At 46.9% G+C, this 24,345-nt stretch overlaps 1 protein-coding gene across 1 annotated transcript; it reads right to left on the reverse strand.

Moving 5' to 3' along the window:
* Positions 1 to 5,231: 5,231 nt before the first annotated feature.
* LOC128338619 (arylacetamide deacetylase-like 4) lies at positions 5,232 to 13,257 on the reverse strand. Its single transcript, XM_053281341.1, has 3 exons — positions 13,056 to 13,257; positions 10,429 to 10,492; positions 5,232 to 6,072 (listed from the first exon to the last, which is right to left on the reverse strand). The coding sequence occupies exons 1-3, from the start codon at positions 13,255 to 13,257 to the stop codon at positions 5,232 to 5,234; spliced, it is 1,107 nt and encodes a 368-aa protein (XP_053137316.1).
* Positions 13,258 to 24,345: the final 11,088 nt, after the last annotated feature.

Raw genomic sequence — 24,345 nt, forward strand, 5'->3', positions numbered from 1 at the left:
TGTATGGCATACAACTAGGTCCATACTCAAGGTTTGACACTTTGGAAAGAATCCAATCAGGGTTCTTGAGGAATTTATTTGGTACACCAAAATGTACAGCAAACGTGACTTTAAGGACAGAGGCTGGCTTCATACAAATTGAATCTCGGGCCTGGCTTTTGATTATTTATTTCTGGTTGAAAATACATCTGCGACCAGTTGGTTTAATTCCTGAGTTTCTTTCAGTTAGTCCCCAGCCATTATGGTGTACTACAGTAAGTACGAAGCTCACCTCTCTAGGCTTAGACCCAGCCCAACTGCTGGAATTGGGTCTAGTGAACGTGAAAAGAGTGGTGAAACAACGCTTTGTTGATACTGAGATCCAAGAAAACTGGGCTGCGCTTCCAGAGTTTGATAGAGCTATAAGAACTAATATGGATCTTTTCCCAGCAAAATATCTGTCGACAATTACTTTCTCTAAGTTTCGATGGATATTCACAAGAGTAAGGGTTAATTCCTTTCCATTCGCACTTCTAGCTGGGAGGTTTCAAGGTGTGCCTTTAGAAAAACGACACTGCCGTTGTGGGTCAGGAGATACAGAAACTGTCGCACATATCCTTCTGCACTGTAATCTTCATTTGTATCCCAGGGAACGCCTTATTGCTCCTCTAATATGTAAACTGGCAGATCAATCCGATGCTAACCTTGTAAAACATCTGCTTTCAGACAAAGATGCTTTAATTTCTATTCCTGTAGCTAAGTTTAGTTATATTGCTTTTAAAAGGTATAATGGGATATCATCCCAATCTTAAACTGTATATATGTATATACATATTTTAATGTTTACTGGTTTTTACTCTCTGTTTGGTCAATGACTGTAAATAAAATTACATTACATTACATATATTAAATAAACATTTTATTTATTTATTTATTTATTATTTATTTTTACATTTATATCCCTCTCTTCCTCCACAGAGCCCAGAGATTATGTTTATCCCCACGACGTGGTAATGTTATGTTTGGTTTGTCCCCACACGACATGGTTATGTTTATCCTCACAACCCTGTGGGATAGGCCTGCTCAACTTCAGCCCTCCTGCAGATGTTGGCCTACAACTCCCACAATCCCTGGCTATTGGCCACAGTTGCTAGGGATTAAGGGAGTTGTTGTCCAAAAACAGCTGGGGGGTGGTGGAAGTTGAGCAGGCCTGGGTAAGACTGAGGGAGAAGTGACTGGCCCAGAGTCAACCAGTGGTTTTCATGGCTGAATGGAGATTTGAACTCAGGTCCCCCTGGTCCTAGTCCAATGCTCTAAGCACTACACTACACTACACTGGCAATAAACAATAAATGCCTGGAGAGGCGGAGCCTTAAAGGAGCAGCCCTCTGTCCCGGAGACAGGTACTTCTCCTCTCTACCTGACCTTGCCTAGCTGTTGCTGGCACTGGCATGTTAGATATCCAGAACAGCAATATCCAGAAGACCCAGTGGTGAGGAAGAGGCCCTTCCTGCTCTCTTCACTTGCTTGCTCCTCGCCCTCTGCTGGGATAAGGAGCATGTGCTGACTTCAGCCTCCAACACATCCTCCAGTGCCTGAGTGCTCTTGACAGGATTATCCACTTTCATGTCTACCATATTAACCCAAATCCAAGATGAGGTTCCCTTCCCCCAATTCTTTACTGTTTAATATTGGGTGGGGGGGGGTCTGGTTCAGAGTCCTCTTTCTTTTGGGCAAAAACAGGTGTTACCTGTATTTAACCTCTGTCTTTTAAGGGATCGTCCAGGGGTGTAGCTATGATTGAAGAAATGGGTCCAAAGAACCCAGGCCCCCAGCTCCTGAGGAGCCTCCAGTTCCACCTCTCCCTATTTTCTTCATTATCTCCCTCACTCTAAGGGTCCGTCAGGGAGTTGGGATGTACACAAAACTGGCTTGGCCTGTTTGGTTCAAATGTGAACCAGCTTTGAACTATGGTGGGTAGGTTTAGTTTGGGTTTTGCTAGTTTTGGGGACTTGAACTGGCCCATTACTCCCTATGTAGAGCACCTAGGGGCACAAAAGTGGGGTGGGTGGTAGACACCCAGGGTAGGCACCCAGAACTGATGTGAAGTCTGACTAAACACTTTTTTCCTATGCTAAATTCCCGAAGCCAAAGCCCTGGCTTCCTGTCCTTGAACCCATCAAAACCTGATGAGAGTCAAGCCTCCTGCAATCCTGTCTTACAAGGATCTACAGTCATCCTGCGGCAGCAAACTCCATTGCAGCATGTCCTCCATGCTCCCAGCACAGACTTCCTTTCTTCTTCCCAGAATTCCCCCTGCAGCTTCCCTGTCCCACCCACCTGGTTGACTAATTGGTTGAGTTCTGGAGTTCACCAGCCTGTCAGTCAAGACAAGGGTTCACTTCCTGTTAACTATTTAGAGGGTGGGAAGACTGGTCACTACAGCTGTCCTTGTAGGTAGTTCGTAAACTTAGGTCAAAATGCGGCAGCCAGACTGGTCTCTTGGGAAACCCGGAGATACCATATTGTGCCTATTTAAAAACAGTTGTACGGCTGCTGCTATGTTTCCAGGCAAAACCCAAAGTGCTAGTTATTACCTTTAAAGCACTGCAAGCCTTAAGTCTGGGCTACCTTAGAAAGCATCTTCTTCTGTATGATCCTCATCGCACCTTGAGGTCATCTGGATAGGTCTGTCTCCAGTTACCACTAGTACATCTGGTGGCAACTCAAGAGTCAGGCCTTCTCTGTAGCTGCTCCTGGCCTGTGGAATGCACGCCCGGCAGATATCCGTAATTTAGGCTTGTGGTTGGCCTTTGAGAGAGCTCTAAAAACCTATGGGTTTGGCCTGACCTTCCAAGGATTTTAAATTGTTTTTAACTATTGTTAAATTGATTTTTAATGGTTCAGAACTGTTTTAAAGTTGTTTTTATATTGGTTTAAGTAGTGTGTGTTCAATGGTGTTTGTTCAATGGTGTTCAATGGTGTTTTTCTGTTGTTGTTGTTGTTGTTGTTGTTGTTGTTGTTTGTTGTTTTTAAACTTGTGCACTGCCCAGAGCCTTTGGATGGGGCAGTCTAGAAGTTAAGTTAACAAAGAAACAAACAGGTTTAAACACAAGAATAGTACAAACACAGCTGCACAACTGATGGCCACTAGAAATAACTGTTCTGAGTTTATTATAGTAAAAGAAAGGAACAGGGTTCGCAGGCAAATAAGGGTCAGGATAAAAAAAGCAGTTGTACAAAAAGCACAAAGCATTCACTCTAACAGGATTACCGATGGCCTGAAATCCTCGGCTGCTCTTTAATCCTTACAGCCACACAGGCAAAGGGAAGAGAAGAACACTGTTCCTCCATTTGCATCCATGACTCTGAATGCCTGTGATGATGGCAACCATTAACCCCAAATGGTCAAGTGTGGAAACATACAGTCTGCAGGTGCCTTGCAATCTTTCCGAAAATGGAGTCTAAAACTTAAAATGAGGACGCCGATCACAGGGCTTTCTCCACATCCATGTCCAATAAAAGCTACTTTACCGGTATGGCCTCGAATCCCCCCTGAACCAGGCTTGAATTTGATCTGAACAGAGGCCAGTTTGGGTGTTCACAAAACTGGACCGGACCTGGATCAGCTTAAATCTGGTTTGATTTGAACGAACCAGGTTTTCTGGTTTTGTGCACATCCCTACTGCTCTGATGGTGAAAGTGCAGTACAACATCTGTTTTTACTCACGGTCATCTTTAGTGGTGTGCACAAAATTGGATTGCTCAGTTCAGTAGGAGTCCAAACTCGTCTCGAACCCAACCAGTCATGTTCGGTTTAGGCACAGCTAACAAACCCACCAGCTAAACTCCAATTGAGCTGGTTCATTGGGTTTAGAGTTTTAAAAAATTGTTTTAACACTAACTGCCTACAGAGGGTGCTTCTGCAGCCATGGGGGGTGGGTCTCCAGTGGTTCCTCTTCTCCGATGCGGCCTTCCCCTGGTCAATCCTGGTCCCTTCTGGGCCTTGCAGAGATGATGGTTGCCATTTTGGAGGCCACCATACAATCACCCTGACCATTTATTTTAGAACCCTTGAACCAGCCCTGAACTGGTCTGGGGGAAGGTTAGGCTCAACTTCGAGCTGAACCAGGCCCAGTCTGACTCAAGGGCAAGCCTTTGAGCTGGACCAGTTGGATGTTGAACTGACTCAAGGTCAAGCTGGTTGGCACATCTTTTTTTTTCTTCTTAGTGCTGGTGCCTTGATACTCTGAGACAACTGCCTGACCTTGCCTCACGAAAAGGCCATCCCTGCTACACTACAAGACAGTCAGTATGTCCTCCAGAATCACTGCCCTGCCCCAGCATGTCACTCCCTCCCTTGATCTCACAGCTCAGCATTACATGGGCACAGGGGCGTAACGATAGGGGGGGCAGGCAGGGCACGTGCCCTTGGCGCCACCCCAGCGGGCCACATGGGGGGCTCCAAAAAGTGGCTTCCCCCCCACCCCCCAGATCACCCGCCACCATGGCAGGCAGCGGTGGCAGGTCGCCCGCAGCCAGCCGAGTACGGCGGTGGCTGGTGTGGCGGCGATGGGTTGTAGCGCGGCCCGAGCGGTGGCAGCGGATCGCCCGCCGCACCGAGGAGTGCAGACAGAGTGATGCCGAGCCTGCCTCCTGGCCCGGCGTCGCTTCCCAACTGTGTAGGCGCGCCTGCGCAGTTCACAGAATGAACCGCCACTGCTGCCTGCCATATCGCCGCCGCATGCCCGCCGCACTCGGCAGGTGACCCACCGCCGAATCTGCCAACTGGGGGGTGCCTCTGTGCCCTCACAGGTATATGGGGGCCGGGGGGCAAGGGGGCACCATTTCAGGGCCAGAGCTTGCCCTGGGCGCCGTTTCCCCCCGATACGCCACTGCATGGGCAAGCCTGGCTACCAGTCACGGAGGCTTCTGTTTTCACAGTTACAGCTCTTCCCTCTTCACACAAAGGCAGCTATAACCATGAGCACCAAGATCAAGGGGGTGAGTTATGTTATTACAGTGGGGGGCACTTCTGGCTGGCTTTGGTGCTGTAACCATTAACAGGGCTTTTTTCTGCCCATGTCTTAATAGGACTCTGGTCTTCTCTTCCCCAGGATAAAAATACCCAGATCATTCAACCACTTCCCATTGGACAGTTCCAAGTTCCCTCCCTGGTGGCATCTCTCAGACAGGGCTGAGAGAGCCTCCTAAGGACTGAAGAGTAGTCAGTCCTCCCGGGAGGGAGCTTGCTAGAGTCCTCCACCTCCCTTGGTGAAAGCTTTGACTCCTCCTGCCAAAGAGCTTTCCTCTGAAACATGAAGACCTTTTATGAACTTTACTACGAAGTCAAGTTTTCTTGTTGCACAGGAAAAAGGAAACACCGGAATATCAAGGACAAAGACTATTCCATGGAATGCGTCTTCAAGGTGCTCCCAAGTCACACCAATGCCCGCATCTTCTAGCCTCTTTTTGTACAGCAGTCCATCATCTCTTAGTACATCGTATTCACAGGTTAGAATGTAAGTTTCTGGGAGCTGGCTAATGATGTTGTCTTCAGCTAGAAGTGGGGAAAAGGTGGTGTCCAAAAACTCATTGGATTGTTCTAAGACTTTGGGGGAGAAAGGAGTTGGTGGTGCAGGCTTATATCCTCTGCTTTTGAATCTTTTTGGGATATGGTCTGGATTTATCCAGGTCTTCCACTTGATTCTCATGTCCTCAGGAACATGGGAGCCCTTCATAGCTACCTGCAGAAGTGACCAGTCTTTTCCTAGATACTTCAACCCAACTTTCAGTATTATATTTTTGGATATCATGGGCGCAAAAGCATTTTGCTGATATGATGGTAAATTAAAATCTACCGCCTGCAGAAAAGGGTGCAGCAAGATTTGGGCCCGCACTTTGGGGAGGTCAGTTCTGTTGACCAACTCTTGGCAGACAGCAGCGGCAAGTGTAGCCCCTGAACTATCTCCGCTAATTACGATACAGTCAAGATCCACCCCGTATTCCTTTGCATTTTTCAAAAGGTGAATGGTAGCCTTCAGGCAGTCTTCAAACTGTGCAGGATAAGGGTGCTCAGGAGCTAGACGGTACCTGGAACAACACAAACACGCATCATGCCTCATTTGCTCCTAGAATCACCGGCTTGACACTTGACACTGCAGCACTTGTACAAACAAACCCATCACATTAGTGCAAGGCTGTGGTGCTAGCCAAGAATCCCAGCCCCAATGAGAGTCACCTTGATCCCACAGACCCAGAGCAGCCAGAGCAAATTGTGAGCCCTTTGGGGACAGGGAGCAAACTTATTTCTTTGTCTATGATCTCCAACTGGCAATGGACAGAGGAAATGTGATCCTCTTGGGTCTCTCGGCGGCTTTCAATACTATCAACCATAGTATCCTTCTGGAGCGTCTGAGGGTGTTGGGGATGGGAGGCACTGTTTTACAGTGGTTCCGCTCCTACTTCTCGGACAGATTCCAGATTGTGTCAATTGGAGACCGTAGTTCTTCAAAATCTGAGCTTAGGTATGGTGTCCCTCAAGGCTCCATACTTTCTCCAATGCTTTTTAACATCTACATGAAACCGTTGGGAGAGATCATCAGGGGATTTGGAGCTGGGTGTTACCAGTATGCTGATGACACCCAGATCTATTTCTCCGTGTCAACTTCTTCAGGAGTTGGCATATCCTCCCTAAATGCCTGCCTGGAAGCAGTGATGGGCTGGATGAGGGAGAATAAACTGAAGCTGAATCCAGATAAGATGGAGGTACTTATTGTGCGGGGTCAGAACTCTAGAGATGATTTTGATCTGCCTGTTCTAGACGGGGTCACACTTCCCCAAAGGAACAGGTTCGCAATCTGGGAGTACTTCTGGATCAACGTCTCTCCTTGGTTTCTCAGGTTGAGGCGGTGGCCAGGGGTGCTTTTTACCAGCTCCAGCTGATACGCCAGCAGTGCCCATTTCTCAAGATCAATGACCTTAAAACAGTGGTACATTTGTTGGTAACCTCCAGACTGGACTTCTGTAATGTGCTCTACGTGGGGCTGCCTTTGTATGTAGTCCGGAAACTTCAGTTTGTTCAGAATGCGGCAGCCATGTTGGTCTCTGAGTCATCTCGGAGAGACCACATTACTCCTTTGCTGATGGAGTTACACTGGCTGCCAATAGTTTTCCGAACAAAATACAAAGTGCTAGTTATAACTTATAAAGCCCTAAATGGCTTAGGCCCTGGGTATTTAAGAGAGCGTCTTCTCCGCTATGAGCCCCACCGCCCATTCAAGTCACTTGAGGAGGACCATCTCCTCTTGCCCCCAACTCGTTTGGTGGCTACACAGAGACGGGCCTTCTCGGCTGCTGCCCCGAGATTGTGGAATGTGCTCCTTGCCGAGAAATGATCCTCTCCATCTCTGGCATTTTTCAAAAAACACCTGAAAACACATCTCTTCAACCAGGCTTTCTCCGCTTTTTAAAACTTGTTTTTAAATTCTTCTGATTATTTAATTGTTGTTTTACGATGTTTTTAATTGTTAATTATTTTTATGCTTTATAATTTTTGTTTTAATTATTAATTGATTTTAATGGTGTTTTAATGTAAACCGCCCTGAGCCTTTTGGAAGGGCGGTATAAAAGTTTTAATAATAAATAATAAATAAATAAATATGTAAAGCATTTGGGACTTCTGTGGCGGCGGGGGGGGGCTGCAAAGTGGTATATAAATAGTTATAATAATAACAGCTGACATAGTGTGCAATGCTATGCATCTATGGTGGGTCATAACATCTGTGGAGTTGCACAAGAGGCCCATTTTGGGGCACGTGCACAAATGGAAATGTGCAACAGTGCAGCAAGGATATATAAAGGCTGCACGGTCACACAACTCCATTTGTGAATATTTAATCCAGTACAATGGTGCTTTCACTAATTTTACATCCCACTGTATGTGTGATCTTGCACACACTGTCAGCAAACAGCAGCAACAGCACCAGGGCTGTTTTCTATTGAAATTAAAAATCCACATGTTCCTTCATGTCTGGACCCGAAATGTCCATGCCTGGACCCAAAATATCCACAATTGTGAATTATCGGAATGTGTTCAAACACAACAGATGGGATCCCCAACAGTCAAAATTTCTGGCTGAACTCCCTACTGTCATATCTGAATGAGGTTAAATAACAAGCAAGCTGACTCTAACCTAAAATATTCCTGCTGGTGTGGGACACAATCCCCAGAAAGATATGAGAAATGCAGTTGCCTCTGAAGAAGAGCATTCGATGCTCAAAGCATACAAGGCAATAAACCATTCGTTGACATCCATTTAACACCCCTGGGAATTTGTCCCCCCTCTTTTGTTCTGACTGTTTGGTGCTGCATCATCTCCGTCCCCCTTCTGTCTTTTCTCAGGTTGCTTTGCCCGCACTTCACAATTCTGGGAGTAGAATCCTCAAACAGCAGACCAGGAGGCAGCTGAAAGAGAAAGTCTCCCTAAGCCAGCTTTTTTTTTCCTTTTCCTTTTTTTAAAAAAATGCTTTTATTAGTATTACAAGTAGAAACAGAAAGGTTACGTCTCTGAGAGTCCAACAAAACCATACAAGTTTACATACAAGATCTTCAGGAAAGGAGGAAGGAAGGAAGGTCTGATTTTGTGGTCTTTTATCAGCACTGAGTTCATGCTATGCTACCTATTGCTGCTCTGACTATTTTGCTCTCAGATTGACAAAGGGGGAACAAAAAGGAGGGCATTTCAAAATGTATTCAAAGGGACGGAGGCAGAGTGAAGCCTTACTTCAGGAGAGGAGGAAGGAATTAAGGGATTTAATTGTGTGGTTTTCTTTTCTCAGCACTGAGTATATTGCTATTCCACCTTCCTATTGCTGCTATCTGGTTTTGCTGGATCTCAGATTGACAAAGGCAGAACTTAGGTGCCTTCTTACCTTCCTTGAGTTATGGTTTTGTCTGTTTTTGAGATGGTGTTGGTGAGAAATAGACAGTTTCTGTGAGCTCTCTCTCTCTCTCATTTTCTTGGTGACTGCTGTGAGATGAGCTCCATATCTCACTTTGAGAGTAACTTGTGCTTCACTCACTGCTCTGGTCTGCTGTGCAATCTGTGAATATTCTGCATTGCAAGGTGAACTTCTCAAAATATGGCTGGAAAAGCTGCTTTAGTTGAGCTCATTGCTATGCTTTCTGGCTGCTACGGGTGCTGCTGTGGCAGCTGTTGCAAATGAGGACAGAGTCCTAATTGTGTGTAAAAGAGCAACTTGTGCCACTGATGCTACTGCAGCATAGGGACTGTGGCTGACAGTAGATTCTGGGTCAGTGATTCTTTTTTGGCCATCTTTAGACTGTGTGTTTGGCAAAATGTGGTGTTCTGTATTGGGAGGAGAGATTGTGTGTGCTTCTGTTCTGCAGTCTTCCAAACCTTTTCAAATTTCCCCTCAAACTCCCTAGGATCCTTTAAGAAAATTAAAAACCACCCACTTGCCCATTTCTTTTGTGGTTTGGGTGGTAGGTAGCACTCATCACACTGTACCACCCAACCCACTTTGGTATGCCTCGGACCAAGCCATGATTAACAATGGGATGATTTGAATTCCGCATCATTCCCTATGGGTGAATTACACAATATTTTTGCCAATATTTGATTTGATTCATTCAACCAGCCAGCTATGATTCATAAACATCTTGAGTAGGGAGCTCGCTGGTGGCTGGAGGATGAAGTCCTGCTGGGGACTCCCCTTCTTCTGCTCCCCCAAATCACATGAAACCAAGCCATGCCCCCTGTGTCTGATGTCAGACACAAGGGGAGTGGAGAGTACCAGGGATGGGGCCAATCAGCCCCTGCAGAGTTTCCCAAGTCAGCAGCTTGTTGAATTTCTGGGACTGGGAATTTCTTTCTCTGTCTCCTCAAACTCCACACACTCCCCCTGCTTCTGATGTCAGATGCAGGGGGATTAGCCACCCAGACCCTCTCTCCATCCTCTCCAGTCAGGTTTTCATTGAAACACCCCAAATGTCTAAGTTTCCTCCCCCACCAGCCCAGCCAGCAATTCAATGGACCACCAGCTGCAGAGGATGGCGAGATTGTCTAAATGGATCCTTTCCCATAGCAGTGGACAAGCCCTAACAGAACCGTTTAGTACACACCCCTACTGGGGAGGAGAGAGATGGACTCCAGTGAGCACTTCCCTGGCTGGGTGCAGGAGAGGGCAAGGGGCTGCACCATCTGAGGGTCAGGGGGTGCCTTGGAAGCCATCCAACCTTGCCGGCCGAGAGATGTTCATCCCCTCTTGCTCCATTGTCCCCACTCTCCTGTCTGGCGGACAAGATAGGAAAGGTGGAGACAGGAGAACTCTGAGGGGACAGCAAGCCACTAGGAACACTTATGAGCTTTCATCATATCCTAATTAAGCCTGAAATAAGTAATGAAGCAAACCGAGCTCACTTACTCAACAGACACAACAAATGAGGCACTTTCTCTGGCAAGATAGCGGCAGACCCTTTCGTAGATATCTGGGGAGTGCAAACAGACCAGAGTCAGTATGTTGGCCATCATCAGAGGATTCCTCTCCATATCGCTCAATATGAATGCAACATTCAGAAATTGGAATAGCCCTAAAGGGTCAGGGCCAAGGCCCATCTAGTCCAGCATCCTGTTTCACACAGTGGCCCACCAGATGCCACAGGCAAGAGCTGAGGGCATGCCCTCTCTCCTACTGTTATTCCCCTGAAACTGGTATCTTGATGCATCCTGCCTCTGAAGCTGTAGGTGGCCTATAACCCTCAGACTAGTAGCCATTGAGAGACCTTTTTCACGGAGACCTTTGAGAGCCATTGAGAGTCTTTTTCAACTCAGTGCTGCACATTGAGTTGACATTTTCAATGGGTTGTCCACCATGACTCCAAGATCCCTCTCCTGGTCAGTCAGCGACAGCTCAGATCCCATCAGTGTATATGTGAAGTTGGTGATTGTTTGAGGTTTTTTGCCCCAATATGCATCACTTTACACTTGTTAACAATGTTCTGCATTTGCCATTTTGTTGCCCACTCCCCAGCTTGGAAAGATCCTTTTGGAGCTCCTTGCAATCTCTTTTACCCACAATAGTTTTGTGTCATCTGCAAATCTGGCCACCTAACAGCTCCGCTGGCCAACCCCAGCCTATTTCAGGACCAGGGGCATAACCACGGTAGGGCAGACAGGGCACATGCCCTGGGCGCGGTAGAACAGGGGCTCCAAAGTGCCTGCCAGCCCCACCCCCCTCACCTCCGCACAAAATAAACCTGTCACAATTTTTTAAAAATAATAATAATAATTCCCCCCCGCCCCAAATTCGCCCCAGCCTGCCAGGGCGGGCGCTTCGCTCACCGCACTGCCGCCACGGGCCCGCACCCTGGTGGGCGTGCCTGCGCCCCGCCCGGTCAGTGCTGTGCTGCTGAATGCTCCTCCTGTCAGCACGCTGCTTCCGCTGTGTGCCAACACACACACCCCTTGCTCAGGCTGAGGCACGTCATACTCGTCCATGAGTCCAACTCCTCGCGAGATCTCTGGGCGGGTGCTACATGGGCGGGTGCTCTTCATTGGCTGAGGAACGAGCATGCGCAGGACAGAGCACGTGGATGGTGGTTGTGACTGCTGAAAGAGCATGTTGTTCTCGTGCTGTTGCTTGGCCTGGCAATCGCATTGCATTATTATGGGGAGGAGAACTACTAAGTAAGTGACCGCTATTCAAACTACCAAAAGAACAATGCTAGTCGGGCGGCGGGGGAGGTATGCAGCATGCCAGAAGGAGCAAGCTCAGCCAACATTAAGCTTCTAACTGGGGGCGGCTGCCGGGTGCCCAGAAGGAGGCGTGTACGCACACAGGCGGGCAGCACCATGGGAAGCAGCGTCTAAGGGAAGTTTTCTTGTGGAGGTGTGGTGGTGGTGTCAGCAGCCGCCGGGGGGGGGGGGGGGGCTGGATGCTTCTCTCGCTAAATGTTAACAGCCAGCACAGGCAGTGTCTAAGGAGCAAGTTTTCTTTTTTCTGTGTGTGGGGCACCGCCGCCGCATGGAGAAGCTGGGGTCCATGGGGGTTGGGTCAGGAGCAGGGCAGGCTGTCTGTATTTTATCTCAAAAGTCTTGGGAACAAACAACGTCGCCCTGCGAACCCAGCCCGAGAGCACTGCACAGACCGTGCCTGTTTGGTCTGCTCTCTCCAACCCCCGACCCATCTGGGAGGTCTTGCTGCTGCTGCTGCTGCTGCTGCTGCGCCGGCTTAGCCAGCCAGCAGCCACCCTTCCATGCCAGCCATGAGCACCATTTGTCCTCCTTGGATTTCATCCTGTTCTCCTCTGCCCAACTCATTCCCATAACTGGCACAGATTTCCTCTTGCATGGTTGCACCAGCTTAGTCGGGAAAGGGAGTGGGGGTGGAGGGGCGGGCTGTTCTCCTCAGCTACATTCTGCCTGCTGCCGCCAGGGGAAGGGGAAGGGGGAAGTTTTCCAGTTGCATTTTTTGCCACCAGGTTCCCTTTTTGCTCATTCGAGTCCTTCCTCCCCTATAATCTAACCATGTTTTAACTGAAAAGGTTCAGGGAGGGTGTCTGATGTCAGACACAAGGGGAGTGGAGAGTACCAGGGATGGGGCCAATCAGCCCCTGCAGAGTTTCCCAAGTCAGCAGCTTGTTGAAAAACTGACTGGGAGTTTCTTTCTACTCCTAGGCCTGGCGAAAAAGAAAAGTCTTCAATAAAGACTTAAAAACCGACAAGGAAGGAGCTAATCGAATCTGCAGGGGAAAGGAATTCCAGAGAAGTGGGGTGGCAACCGAGAAGGCCCTTTCACGGGTTCTAGTGCCCCAAACCTCTCGGAAATCGGGGACCTACAAAAGGGCCATCTGAGCGGATCTGACCAGACGGGATGTAACTGGATGGGAGAGGCGGGTCTGTCGGTAAACAGGTGCCAAACCCCGCAAGGCTTTGAAGGTCAAAACCAAAATATCACATTCAGTATCATATCACATTCACCATATTCGACATTTATTACAATGTGCATATAGCAGCCATAATGAATGCTTTTAATTAGACTCCTTTCCTTACTAAGGACGCTCCAGATGCCAATTCCTCCGTGAAAGAAGAGAATGCCTCTTTGATGCTTGGTGTGGTCTCCTCGTGGCTGGCACAGCTTCACAGGCACACCGTCAAACCGGGATTGCGTGATATGAAGCTTCGGATCTTGTTTGAAGATGGGGAATCCCTTAAAGAGAAACCTCGTCACAGTGTGGTGATTGCAGAGGCCCATTTTCCATGCTGTATAGTCCTGTTTGCATTGGAAGAAAGAAATGTCCGTGCTCAGAAATCCTCGAAGCCTGACACAGAGCAGAGTGTTCACCCTTATTATTATTATTATTATTATTATTATTATTATTATTATTATTATTATTATTATTATTATTTCAATTTCTATACCACCCTTCCCAAAATGGCTCAGGGTGGTTTACACAGAGAAATAACAAACAAATAAATTTATTTGATTTATATACCGCCCTTCCAGAAATGAGTTGTATTTGCTCTGGAAATCTACCAACAATAGTTGGGGCAATATCTTTACCTGACTATTCTCCTTGAACAAAAAGCAAATAGAACAATAAATAAATAAATAAATTTTTTAAAATGCACAGGGTTTTAATTAAGGCTGCAATTCTGTACAGACTTATTTGAGAGAAGATCTGATTGAAACCAACAGTGCTTGCTTCTAAGTAGGCATGCATAGCATTTAAAGCCTTCAACCTGGCAATACAAATCCTACTAGGCAGGCAATGAAGCTCTTCTCACGATCAGTGAGAAGAGCTTCTGGCAGGACTGCAGGGAGAGCAGGCTTAGTTTGGCCCCTGGAAGTGCCCGGGGCATGGTGGAGAGACCCCCGAGGCCGGGAGGCTGGCTGCAGCCTCCTGGTCTGGGGTCTACTGGTGTGCCGCTGTGCACCACAGCAGCACACGAGCAAAAAAATGAGGTTAACGGAACTCTCTCCCTGTTAACCTCATTTAAGGGAAGGGAGAATTAGGCGGGCTAGCTGCCTTGGAACCACCGGGTTCGCCCGCAAGCCCGGTGGTTCTGACTATCAGGAGAAAGAGGGCTAGGTTCCCTTGGCCAACTTCCTAATGATCCTGAGAAGAGCTTCAGTGAATTACATCAAAAGCAAGCTGCCTGATAAGAGAGCAAACTGCCTGATAAGAGAGCCCCTGCTGATAAAAAACAAAGGCAACAGTCCTCAGGAGATTACTGCACTGAAAGCCACACAACACACAGAAGCAGCTGGGCAGAGATTTCTCAGGCTGCTTTCACTCCACCAGTGAAATCCGGGTAAACTGGATGGCACATTTGTTAATCAGGGTAAAATATGGGTTAATTCAGCAGCTAGGTGGAGGAGCCAGAATTTGGGGGCTACCCAAAATTCCGGGTGACATGGCAACCCTACTCCAAAGGCCTTTAACAGTCCAGGGTCCAAAATCACCTAGGTGCACCTCTATGTCTATAGCCAACTAATGGTGCAATGGGGAAATGACTTGACTAGCAAGCCAGAGGCTGCTGGTTTGAATCCCCACTGGTGAAACACCTATATTGGGCAGCAGCAATATAGGAAGATGCTGAAAGGCATCATCTCATACTGCGTGGGAGATGGCAATGCTAAACACCTTCTGTATTCTACCAAAGAGAAGGTCGCCAGGAGTTGACACTGACTCAACAGCACACTGTGTGTGTGTCTGTGTGTGTAGGGGGTGATGTGCCTGTTTGGGATGCTGCTGCAAGGAATTGAGGAGTCAGGTGTGTGTGTGGGGGTCATTTTCAAAAGCATGGTGCTAGACACACTGCTTGCAAACCATCTCTCTTTCCCATAGGCAAAGGGGAAGAGGAAGAGATTCGTGTGGGTGGGTAGAGAAATGAGTAGGGATGCCCACATTCCCACATTATGTGGGATGTCCCGCATTTTCAGGGGAAGTGCCTGTCTCATCCAGGACCCTCTTTCCCCCACATTTTGGCGGCGGGAGTGGAAGGTGGGCAGGAGCAGCCAGTGTGAGCTCCACAAAGCTCTTTCTCTGCTGGCTTGCAGGCTTCTGATGCTATTGAGCTCCTCTGAGCCTCCTGTCCCTTCCCTCCAACAATCAGCTGTTCGGCGGGTGGGCGGGGCTTGCACAGGAGCCTGCATGCCATGGCATAATAAGGGAGCAGGTGCAAGAAGAAAATAAACTCAAGTCTATCTAAAGCAGTGAGAGTCTTGGGCAGAAAAAATGCTGCAGCTTTGTAGTAGGGATGTGCAAATTGATTTGGGTACAAATCAATTTGTATCCGAATCTATCTGATCTGGGTGATTTGGAGAGAAAACAAATCACCCCTGTGGTCCATTGGCTATATTCGGGTACAAATTGAATCATGTCTGGTTCGATTTGAATTGATTTGAGATTCGAATCCCTCCTATTAATGCCTTCAGATTCCCAGCTCTCATTTTAAAAAAAAAGCTAAGCTCTAGCCTTTGTAGAAGTGGAGTTCTGGAGCAAAATGTGTGGTCACTATTTTTCAAGTGTTTGGATCCTTTGATGTATAATAACTTTCCCTTATTTAATCCCTACGAGAATTCAATACACACATTCATTTCTTCTGTTCATTTTGACTGTCTTTTCAACAGTGCCAACTGTCAACTGCCATGTGCCAACTACACCCCACTCCCACCAGCAAGGCAGTGGGGTACTACTCAGTTTATGTTCTAAGCTTTTTTTCAAGTGTTTAGGCTCTTTGGTGTCTAATAACCTTTCCTAATAATGAATCAATATGAGGATTTATTACGCACCAAAGAGTCTAAACACCTCAAAAATTCCTAAAATATGAACTGAGTACCCAGTGGATTGTAGGCTGGGAGGGTAGTTGGAACACAGAGATGCCACTAATTTCCCACCCCCACCCCCAGCTGCAAAGCAGTGGGGTCAAAATGAAGAGAAGAAATGAAGGTGTGTAACGAAGACACAAAAGAATCGAAACACTTTAAAAAAAACTTAAAAATAAACTGAGTACCCGGGGGGGGTGTAGTTGGCATATGGCAGTTGACAGTTGGCACTGTCCAATGATAGTCAAAAAGAACATAAGAAATGAAGGCATATAATAAATCTTCATAGGGATTCATTATGAGAAAAAGTTATTAGACACCAAAGCATCTAAACATTTCAATATTCCTAAAAATTAATATGAGTACCCCAATGCCTTGCAGGTGGGGGGTGTAGTTGGCATATGGCAGGTGGCACTGTCCAGTGACAGTCAAAATGAACAGAAGAAGTGAAGGAAGGTGTGCTATGAATCCTTATAGGGCTTCATTATGAAGAAATGTTATTATACACCAAAGAACCCAAATACTTGAAAAATAATGACTGCACATTTTGCTCCATAACTCCACTTCTACAAGGGCTAGAGCTTAGCTTTTTTTTTTTTTTAAGAAAGCTGGGAATCTGTTTTAGGGTTAAGATATGGCAACTTCAAATCCCTATGGTTTCCTATGGTGGAAATGTTCAAAATCAGTAAAAACTAAAACAATTCATTAAAAATCAACCAAGTGTCCCACTGCCTTGAAATAACGGTGGCAGGTGGCATCCCTTCGGACCTACACACCTTCTAAATTCCTACTTTGTAGAACCCAACACCTTTCAGTTTGTATACTTCAGTTTGTATTCGGCTTCCCTCATCCATTTGTCATGTCTGGGGAGAGAGAGAGAGACCCACAATCCTTTCATTATTTATTTATTTGAAATGTTAGGGAGGCCCCACACATGCTGATTCACCCTCAAACCCACACACCCCCAGGCACAGCCCTGGTTATCAGCACCCTTTCCCACCTCCTCTGCACCTTTGTGGATAAATGTATCCATGTGCACCACTCTGGGCTTTTTGGAAGAAGCACAGGCTATACCTGTAAAAGTAAATAAATCTATATGTGCCACAAGAAAAGCAGTGACGAGCTAAAGAAGCAGAGAACAGATGCATTCTGAAATTCCAAGAGGAGCTCTGCCTGCCTATTTCAGAAAGGCACATATAAATAACAGAAAAAATACAGGATTTTCCATTATGCTTGCTGCCACTATGAACCATCTCCTGAACAGGACAGCATAGGAAGCAAAGATGCATGGGGACACTCTCATAGAGTACGCTGTGCAGAGTGGCACATTCACTGCTCACAGCCCCTCCAGCCACAGTACTCTCAATCAAACATGGCAGCCAGTACTTGCAAACACAGGGGAAAGTGTGGATGCACAATCACATCCCTTGGTCCCAGGGCCCCTGCTCTTCACTAACCTGGGTTAAGATTGAGGGCAAGAAGCAGGGTTACCCAGATTCAGACTGTCAGGGCATGGGCTTTTTGCCCTGCTTCACATGAGCATGCAGCCCTGGATTAGAGGCAGAAATCCCAGGTTTAGGCACTTGTGTAAAGAGGCTTAGTACTATCTTCGGCTCTCCAGTGTTTCAGGCAGGCTTTTACCCAGCCCTACCCGGAGACACCAAGAGGGATGGAACCTGAGACCTTCTGCATGAAAATCAGCTGTTTCTACCCCATCCCTAAAAGATATCATTACACAATCAAAACTGGGCATACAATTATCAGGATGTATCAGTCAGAGGCGGGATAGAAGACCTGCATGTATCGGAAGATGCCATGACTGCCTTGGCTCAGACATTCATTCATGCTTTCTTTACAGTGCCCCCTCTGCCCACCATGACAGACCAATTTCAAAGCAGCCTCAGTCAGAAGAATATACTTACTAGCCTAAGGGCCATGAAGATTGTGTTCTCTGTCAGTCTGGCAATGATCCGCTGACAAATGGCAAATGGGAATTCATATCTGAGGAGGTAGTGAGGGTAGGTCCATGCTAGCAGGTTGCAAAGAAGAACTGCCACAATGGCCATCCACAGCAGGACCCACAGAAAGTCCATTGTCTCCTTGGCAAGAGGCTAAGTGGGGAGACAGTCGGTGACTCTGCTTTCTCCAAGGAGTGGCTGCCTCCAGTGTACTTTTATAGAGTCAGGACCCAAGAACACGTCTCTCCCGTATCAGAACATCCTGTAACACTAAGTCAGGTGTTTGTTAATTAAGCTCCTTGAATGAAAAATTAAGCAGTGGGGAATTAATTAGGTCAGAACGTCCCTTGATTAGGATATCTTTTTGGGGAAGTGACTCATTTTTTCACTCTTTGGACTAGAAGATTTCCAAATTTCCTCACCAACTCTATAATTATTGGATTCTATGGAAAGATGTATTTGTTTACAACAAGAAGTAGTACTGAGACTACTGCACTGACTGGTAGGGATGTGCACAAAATTGGCCAGTCTGGTTCAGTTTTGGCAGTGGTCGAACTGGACTCCAGTCCGGTTCGACCACCGAACAACCTTTAAATGGTTAGGATTGCCCTTTACCAGTTAAGGGGCTGGGGCTAGAGCTTTCCTAAACCTAGAGGGGGCAAGAAGAGAGTAATTTAGTACTTAAGTGCTAGTCACAACTATGTCAGTGGCTTAAGGTGGGTGCTGTGGGGCCCCCACACTGCCGCCCTCCCCCAGAGTAGCTCTGGCAAGTGGCAGTCCGCTTCAGGCCTTCTTCAGCCCGGTTCTGGCCGCTGCGCACGTGTGGGGGGATTTTAGTGAACTCTGTGCGCACATAGAGGCCATTTCTGTGACCACATAGCCATGCTTCTCTCTGCCTTTTGAAAAGACTGGGGGCGGGGAATGGAGGGGCAGGAATTGTGGTCTCCTCTTTTTGCTACTACATTCCCTATCCCTTGTCCTTCAAAAGGCAGGGGAAGCAGGACCAGATTCCCAGTGGGAAGCATAATGTCAGAGTGGGACTTAGATAAGGAGATAATGCCAGGAGAAGGCGGAACATGGAGAGAGAATGGAGAACATGGAGAAGGGGGAACATGGAGAGAGACAGTTGAAGTGGCTGGATATGGTTAGCCTGGAGAAGGGAAGACTACGGGGAGATCCGACTGTCCCCTGAAAGGCCACACTGAAGGAGAAGCAGGCTTGTCCTTGTTCTAATTGAACTTCCGGTTCCTGTACCCTTCACCATTGAAGCAAACCTACTTCCATCCTCACAGTTCTGTTCAATGCATTTCACTGCAGTCCTTTCTTGCCTCCCGAAATGTCAAGGAAGCAGATTGAGGATAGACACTAGGAGGCATTTCCTAAGTGTAATGCCTCCAGCTGCCAGAAGCTCTGCAGGAGAGGGAGAGGCCACTTGTTTTCCAGACAGCCCCCAGGCTGAGAGGCTGGTGCTATCGGCTGCTATTGAGTGGCTGGCTGCAGGAGAGAAGGAGGGTGAGAGCATCTGCCAGCCCCTGCTTGACTAGGGGACTGTGGCCTCTGGCTGTGGCTGCTCTGTGGGGAGTCTGTACAGGATTGGGGCCCAGGAGTGACTCAGCAGTCATACCGACTGCCCAGAGTGGCTTATAAAGGGACAGTGCTTGTGGCGGAAGGCCTGCCACAGTCGGGGTCGCCACCAAAGGGGGCCACCCCTTTGGGGGAGCCACTTCAGGGGTTAATGAGGGTGCGGGCCAGGCCTCTTGGTCCAGGAACCTTACGTGTGGTAGTGGTGGTTGAATGGGTGGCTTCTGCTTTAGGCATCCCTTAGTTGAGACATTTAATGTGTCTAGGGTTGTCTGGAGACTGGGAAACAGGGCTCATATCCACTAATTATGGGGTTGCAAATCTGGTGGTGGTAGGGAACAGAAGAAGTAATGTTGGCAGGTCTAGTATGTATTACAGAGACCTGGCTGGAACTCTGTCGGGTCCCACCTTCTTCCAGACTATTCTGTAGAGGAGTGGATGAGGGACTTGTTGGAAGTGAAGGACTTTGCGCTGTCTCTTGTCTCAAAGACAGTGGAGGACAGACTAGTGAGTCAGAGGGCTAGAGGGTCAAGACATTGGTCATCCCTTCTCTACTGCTCTGACACTATCCCTTTGGAATGTAGATTGCTACTCTTAGGGACTAACTTACTTACTTCCTGCTTTGCACTTCCTCTTCCTGCTTCTCTTCCTGTTCCTTCTACCTTGCAATATGCAAGCTCCAATCCCTGCACCATGTGTGCAGAGATGCAGAATCCATCAGCATCCAGCTAGATAGATAGATTAGAGATCCCAACTCTTCACTTTCCTATCTAGAATGGAGTTCTCTAATAAATACAATTTATATTGATTTGAAACTATGAACTGGCTCCAAGTTACTTTACTCTCAGCATACACGCATGCCCCACTAAATTCCGCTGTGTTGTGCCTCTGTATACTCTACTTTAATGAAAAAGGGTTTGTCCTACCAGAGAGAATTCCCAACAGGACTGTGGGTGGGAGGGGGAGTGGCTGTGGTCTATAAGAATAATATTGCCCTTACCAGGATCCCTGTTGAAGTGTCAGACCATATCAAATGTGTGTGCCTAAGTTTGGGGACCAGGGATAGACTGGGGCTTCGGTTGGTGTACTGATCTCCCCGCTGCTCAACAGAGTCCGTAACTGAGCTGACGTACTTGGTCTCAGGCTTGGTGTTGGAGTCCCCCGGCTTGTGGTGCTGAGGGACTTCAATGTTCATTTTGGGACTAATCTGCCCTTGGCAGCTCAGGAGTTCATAGTGGCCATGACAACTATGGGGCTATCCCAAGGGGTCTCAGGACTGATGCACGTTGTTGGTCACATGCTTGATTTGGTCTTTCACGCTGATCTGGGTGGGGACTCTTGTGTTTTCCCCATTGTTATGGACAGAGTACCATGTGGTTAAGCCTGGACCCACAATTACTTCCTACCTTCACAGCAGTGAGGGGCCTATTAGGACGGTCTGCCCAAGAAGGTTATTGGATCCAAGAGGATTCCAAAAAGTCTTGGAAGGATTTAGTGTTGGCTCTGCCTAACTTTCTGGTAGGCCCTAGTCTGTTCAGGACAGGGAACCCGGGAACCCTCTCACTGAGCATCATCATTCAACCCAAAACTCAAGAGTAGAGGCAAATGGTCACTCTCAGAATGGGGGAGAACTAAAAAAATTCTCACCCTTGGCACGAGGCTGTATGAAATAGCTATGTAATCAAGCAGTGAAGGCTTCGGCCCCGACCAATGAGCAAATTTTGACACAAAATCAGTTGGGGCCAAACCATTAAGAATAAATAAGTCTGCCTTTTGGCATGCCAGCAGACGATCTAAACCCCTAGCTAGTTAGTTGTTTATTTACGATCTTAGATCAAACAGCAATACAAGCAGAATATACTCAGTAAAGTAAAAGCAAAAACAGAAACTAAAATATTGTCACATACATACAATCAAAAACCTTTGGCAGTAGCTGATTGCTGTGCTCTAACCTCTCTTAATTTGATTAGAATATAACAGGATTTGGCAACCGCCAAGGATATTGTTGGGTCCCTATCTTCTAGTAGCCATGTAAGAACCATTTCCTCCGAGTGGCTTTTCAAACGTTTCTGGCACTGGGATAAGAATAAGTCTCTTACAGCGATATAGAGTGGGCAGTGTAGCAGTAAAAGCTTCAATGTTTCGGGGGCAGAGCTGCAAGGGCATAGTCTCTCCTCGTAGGGTTGTCTCTCCAATCTCCCTGATAACATCGCTGAGGGCAGGGCATTCAAACGAGCTCTTGTAAACACCCAGCGAAGTTTTGGGGAATAGATTGTATAAAAATAAGTGGCTGTGGCCCAATCTTTCTTAGCGTTTAGCAGTTGGGGAGGCCTATTTATAGAGGCCCTTTCCTCCTGACAGTTTATGTCCCTAAGCCTTTGTTTAACTAGGCGTCTTGCCGTTGACTCGCCACACTCTAGAAGTTGTGCTGGGTAGAAACCCATCCTCCGGAGTCCCTCCTCAACCACCTTGCACCAATGGGGTTGTGGGGTGGCGGCAAGGAGGTTAGGCATAAGTCCTTCCGGGTAAAGGTAAATCTTAATCCAATACAGGATGATAAGAAGCCAGGCCCTAGTCTCCAATTCCAAAAGCCCAGTCTCCAGCCATATTAAGGAGTCCGGGACGCATTTTGGTACCCCCAACAGCAATCTCAGAAAGCCGGATTGGACTTTTTCTAAACCCCTAGCATTACATATCATATCTTTGGACTGTCTCAACAAAAAAGGTCACGGGGTGGAAGGAGAAGGGGGATACTGCTGGAATTTATGGGAATTGTATGGTCATTTGGGCCAGCTCGGGCATTAAAGTCACCTACTACCACCAGATGTACGTGAGGGCGACTAGCCTGCAATTCCAAAATAAGGCTCTCCACTTGGGCCCACAACCCTTTCTGTAAACCAGCCCGGGGAATATACACATTTATTAAAATAAATGAAAGATCAGCAGTAGAGAAAAGCAAAGCTAATCCGAAAAAAAACATCATTCCCAGAAATGGTTGAGCTTCTAAGATCCGTGATCCAGATTTTTTTGGCTTTCATTTCTGGACATGATATTCTGGCTTTTTGAGAAACTTGGCAAACTGATGATTTATACTTACCTGGTTATGCCCGGTTTGCCTGACAGGCAGTGGAAACAAAAACTAGAATGCTGGCCATAGATCTTCCAGTTATTCCATCTGGCACAGCATTCAACAAAAAAAGTATAACCAGGTAAGTACTGTATAAATCATCAGTTTGCCAAGTTTCTCAATAAGCCAGAATACCATGTCCAGAAATGAAAGCCAAAAAAATCTGGATCACAGATCTAAGAAGTCCAAACATTCATATTCCAGGCTAATATTGTAATTAAGTACACTGGAGGCACAAGTCATTCTAGCAGCTGACTCTTGCACAATGAAGAGGAAGGAGTGTTGGAATCCAAAGGCAGGGATGCAGCACCAGGGGTATTCTCATCTGCTGTGCTCTCCTGCGAGGAATGCCAAATTTGGCCGTTCTTTTTTAAGGCCATAGACAGCAGCATCAAAACATAGGAACATAGGAAACTGCCATATACTGAGTCAGACCATAGGTCTATCGAGCTCAGTATTGTCATCACAGACTGGCAGCGGTTCCTCAAAGGTTACAGGCAGGAATCTCTCTCAGCCCTGTCTTGGAGAAGCCAGAGAGGGAACTTGAAAACCTTCTGCTCTTCCCAGAGCAGCTCCATCCCCTGAGGGGAATCTATTGCAGTGCTCAACACATCAAGTCTCCCATTCAGATGCAACCAGGGCAGACCCTGCTTAGCTATGGGGACAAGTCATGCTTGCTACCACAAGACAAGCTCTCCTCTCCTGACCAGCTCTCCTGACCAGCAAAAGCCCCCACAGGTAGGGAGACTGGAGAAGAATTTATCCGAGCCTGGGGGATCATCCAATTCAATGACGCTTGAACATCATTGTGATGGTGCAGGGCAGTTTACACAGAGAAAAACCAACAAACAAGATGGAACCCTGTCCCCAAAGGGCTCACAATCTACAAAGAAACATAAGACAGATACCAGCAACAGTCACTGGAGGTACTGTGCTGGGGGTAGATAGGGCCAGTTACTCTCCCCCTGCTAAATAAAGAGAATCACCATGGTAAAAGGTGGCATGGTAAAAGTTATCAGGGGTTTGTGATGATGTCATAGTCTGTGATGATGTCATCCAGCCCAGTTCAAAATGGTGGATGTAACTTTAAGAAATCTATACCGGATCGGTCATCGCCCGGGTCAACAAGGACTGCGCCAGGTGCTGGAATCCCTGGACATCTGGTGGCAAGTGGGCTATAGGACTCAGAAATCTTCAGTTGAGCAACCAGGGCTGGAGACTGCAGGGTTACTGGAAGAAACATCGTTTAACCAGAAAAAATATACGAAAAATGCCAACAAGGAAATAATGATCTGCTATTACAAGTCTAGTCCAGCTAGAAGAGGTTGTTTAAAGAGAATGTACCAAATTTGGAAAGAGAAGTATCCATATACAGAAACAACAGAACAAAGGCTAGCAGTCCAGAGAAGATTCATAATATATTCATAATATATTCATAAAATATTCATAATATATTCAGAAGATTCATAATATATTCATAAAAGTATTCACAGAAGTTGAGCTGGAAAAACTGCAAAGAGCAACACAGGCTCAAGAAGAAGATATGGAAGAAGGTGTTGGAAATAGAGGGTGCCACTGTTGCTAAACTGTTTCAAAATCAAAACCAGGAAACCTCCCCTTTGCCTTCACCTCAAAAAACCAAATGCCGTTTAACAGAAAAGCAACAAGAACTAAAGCAAAACATAACTGAGCACATGAACCAAACAACCACCAGGGTTCAACTTCCAGCTCTAAAAACAGTTGCCAAAAAACAACTTGCTCAGGCATTAAAAGCTATGAATGCTGCACTTGCAGAAATAACAACCAATAATTTTCAAGCAGCAACAATAACAACACAAGAGTTCG

Source organism: Hemicordylus capensis, chromosome 16, assembly GCF_027244095.1.
Source record: "Hemicordylus capensis ecotype Gifberg chromosome 16, rHemCap1.1.pri, whole genome shotgun sequence".
Classification (NCBI taxonomy): domain Eukaryota; kingdom Metazoa; phylum Chordata; class Lepidosauria; order Squamata; family Cordylidae; genus Hemicordylus; species Hemicordylus capensis.

Bases quoted from the DNA above. Each gene is read 5' to 3' on its own strand.
- LOC128338619 (XM_053281341.1), bottom strand. From the start codon at position 13,257: ATGGGCCTCTGCAATCACCACACTGTGACGAGGTTTCTCTTTAAGGGA. The intron at 10,493-13,055 runs GTAAGGAAAGGA...TGCACTCCCCAG, and splicing joins TGGCATCTGGAGCGTCCTTA to ATATCTACGAAAGGGTCTGC. The intron at 6,073-10,428 runs GTAAGTGAGCTC...GTGTTGTTCCAG, and splicing joins TCATTTGTTGTGTCTGTTGA to GTACCGTCTAGCTCCTGAGC.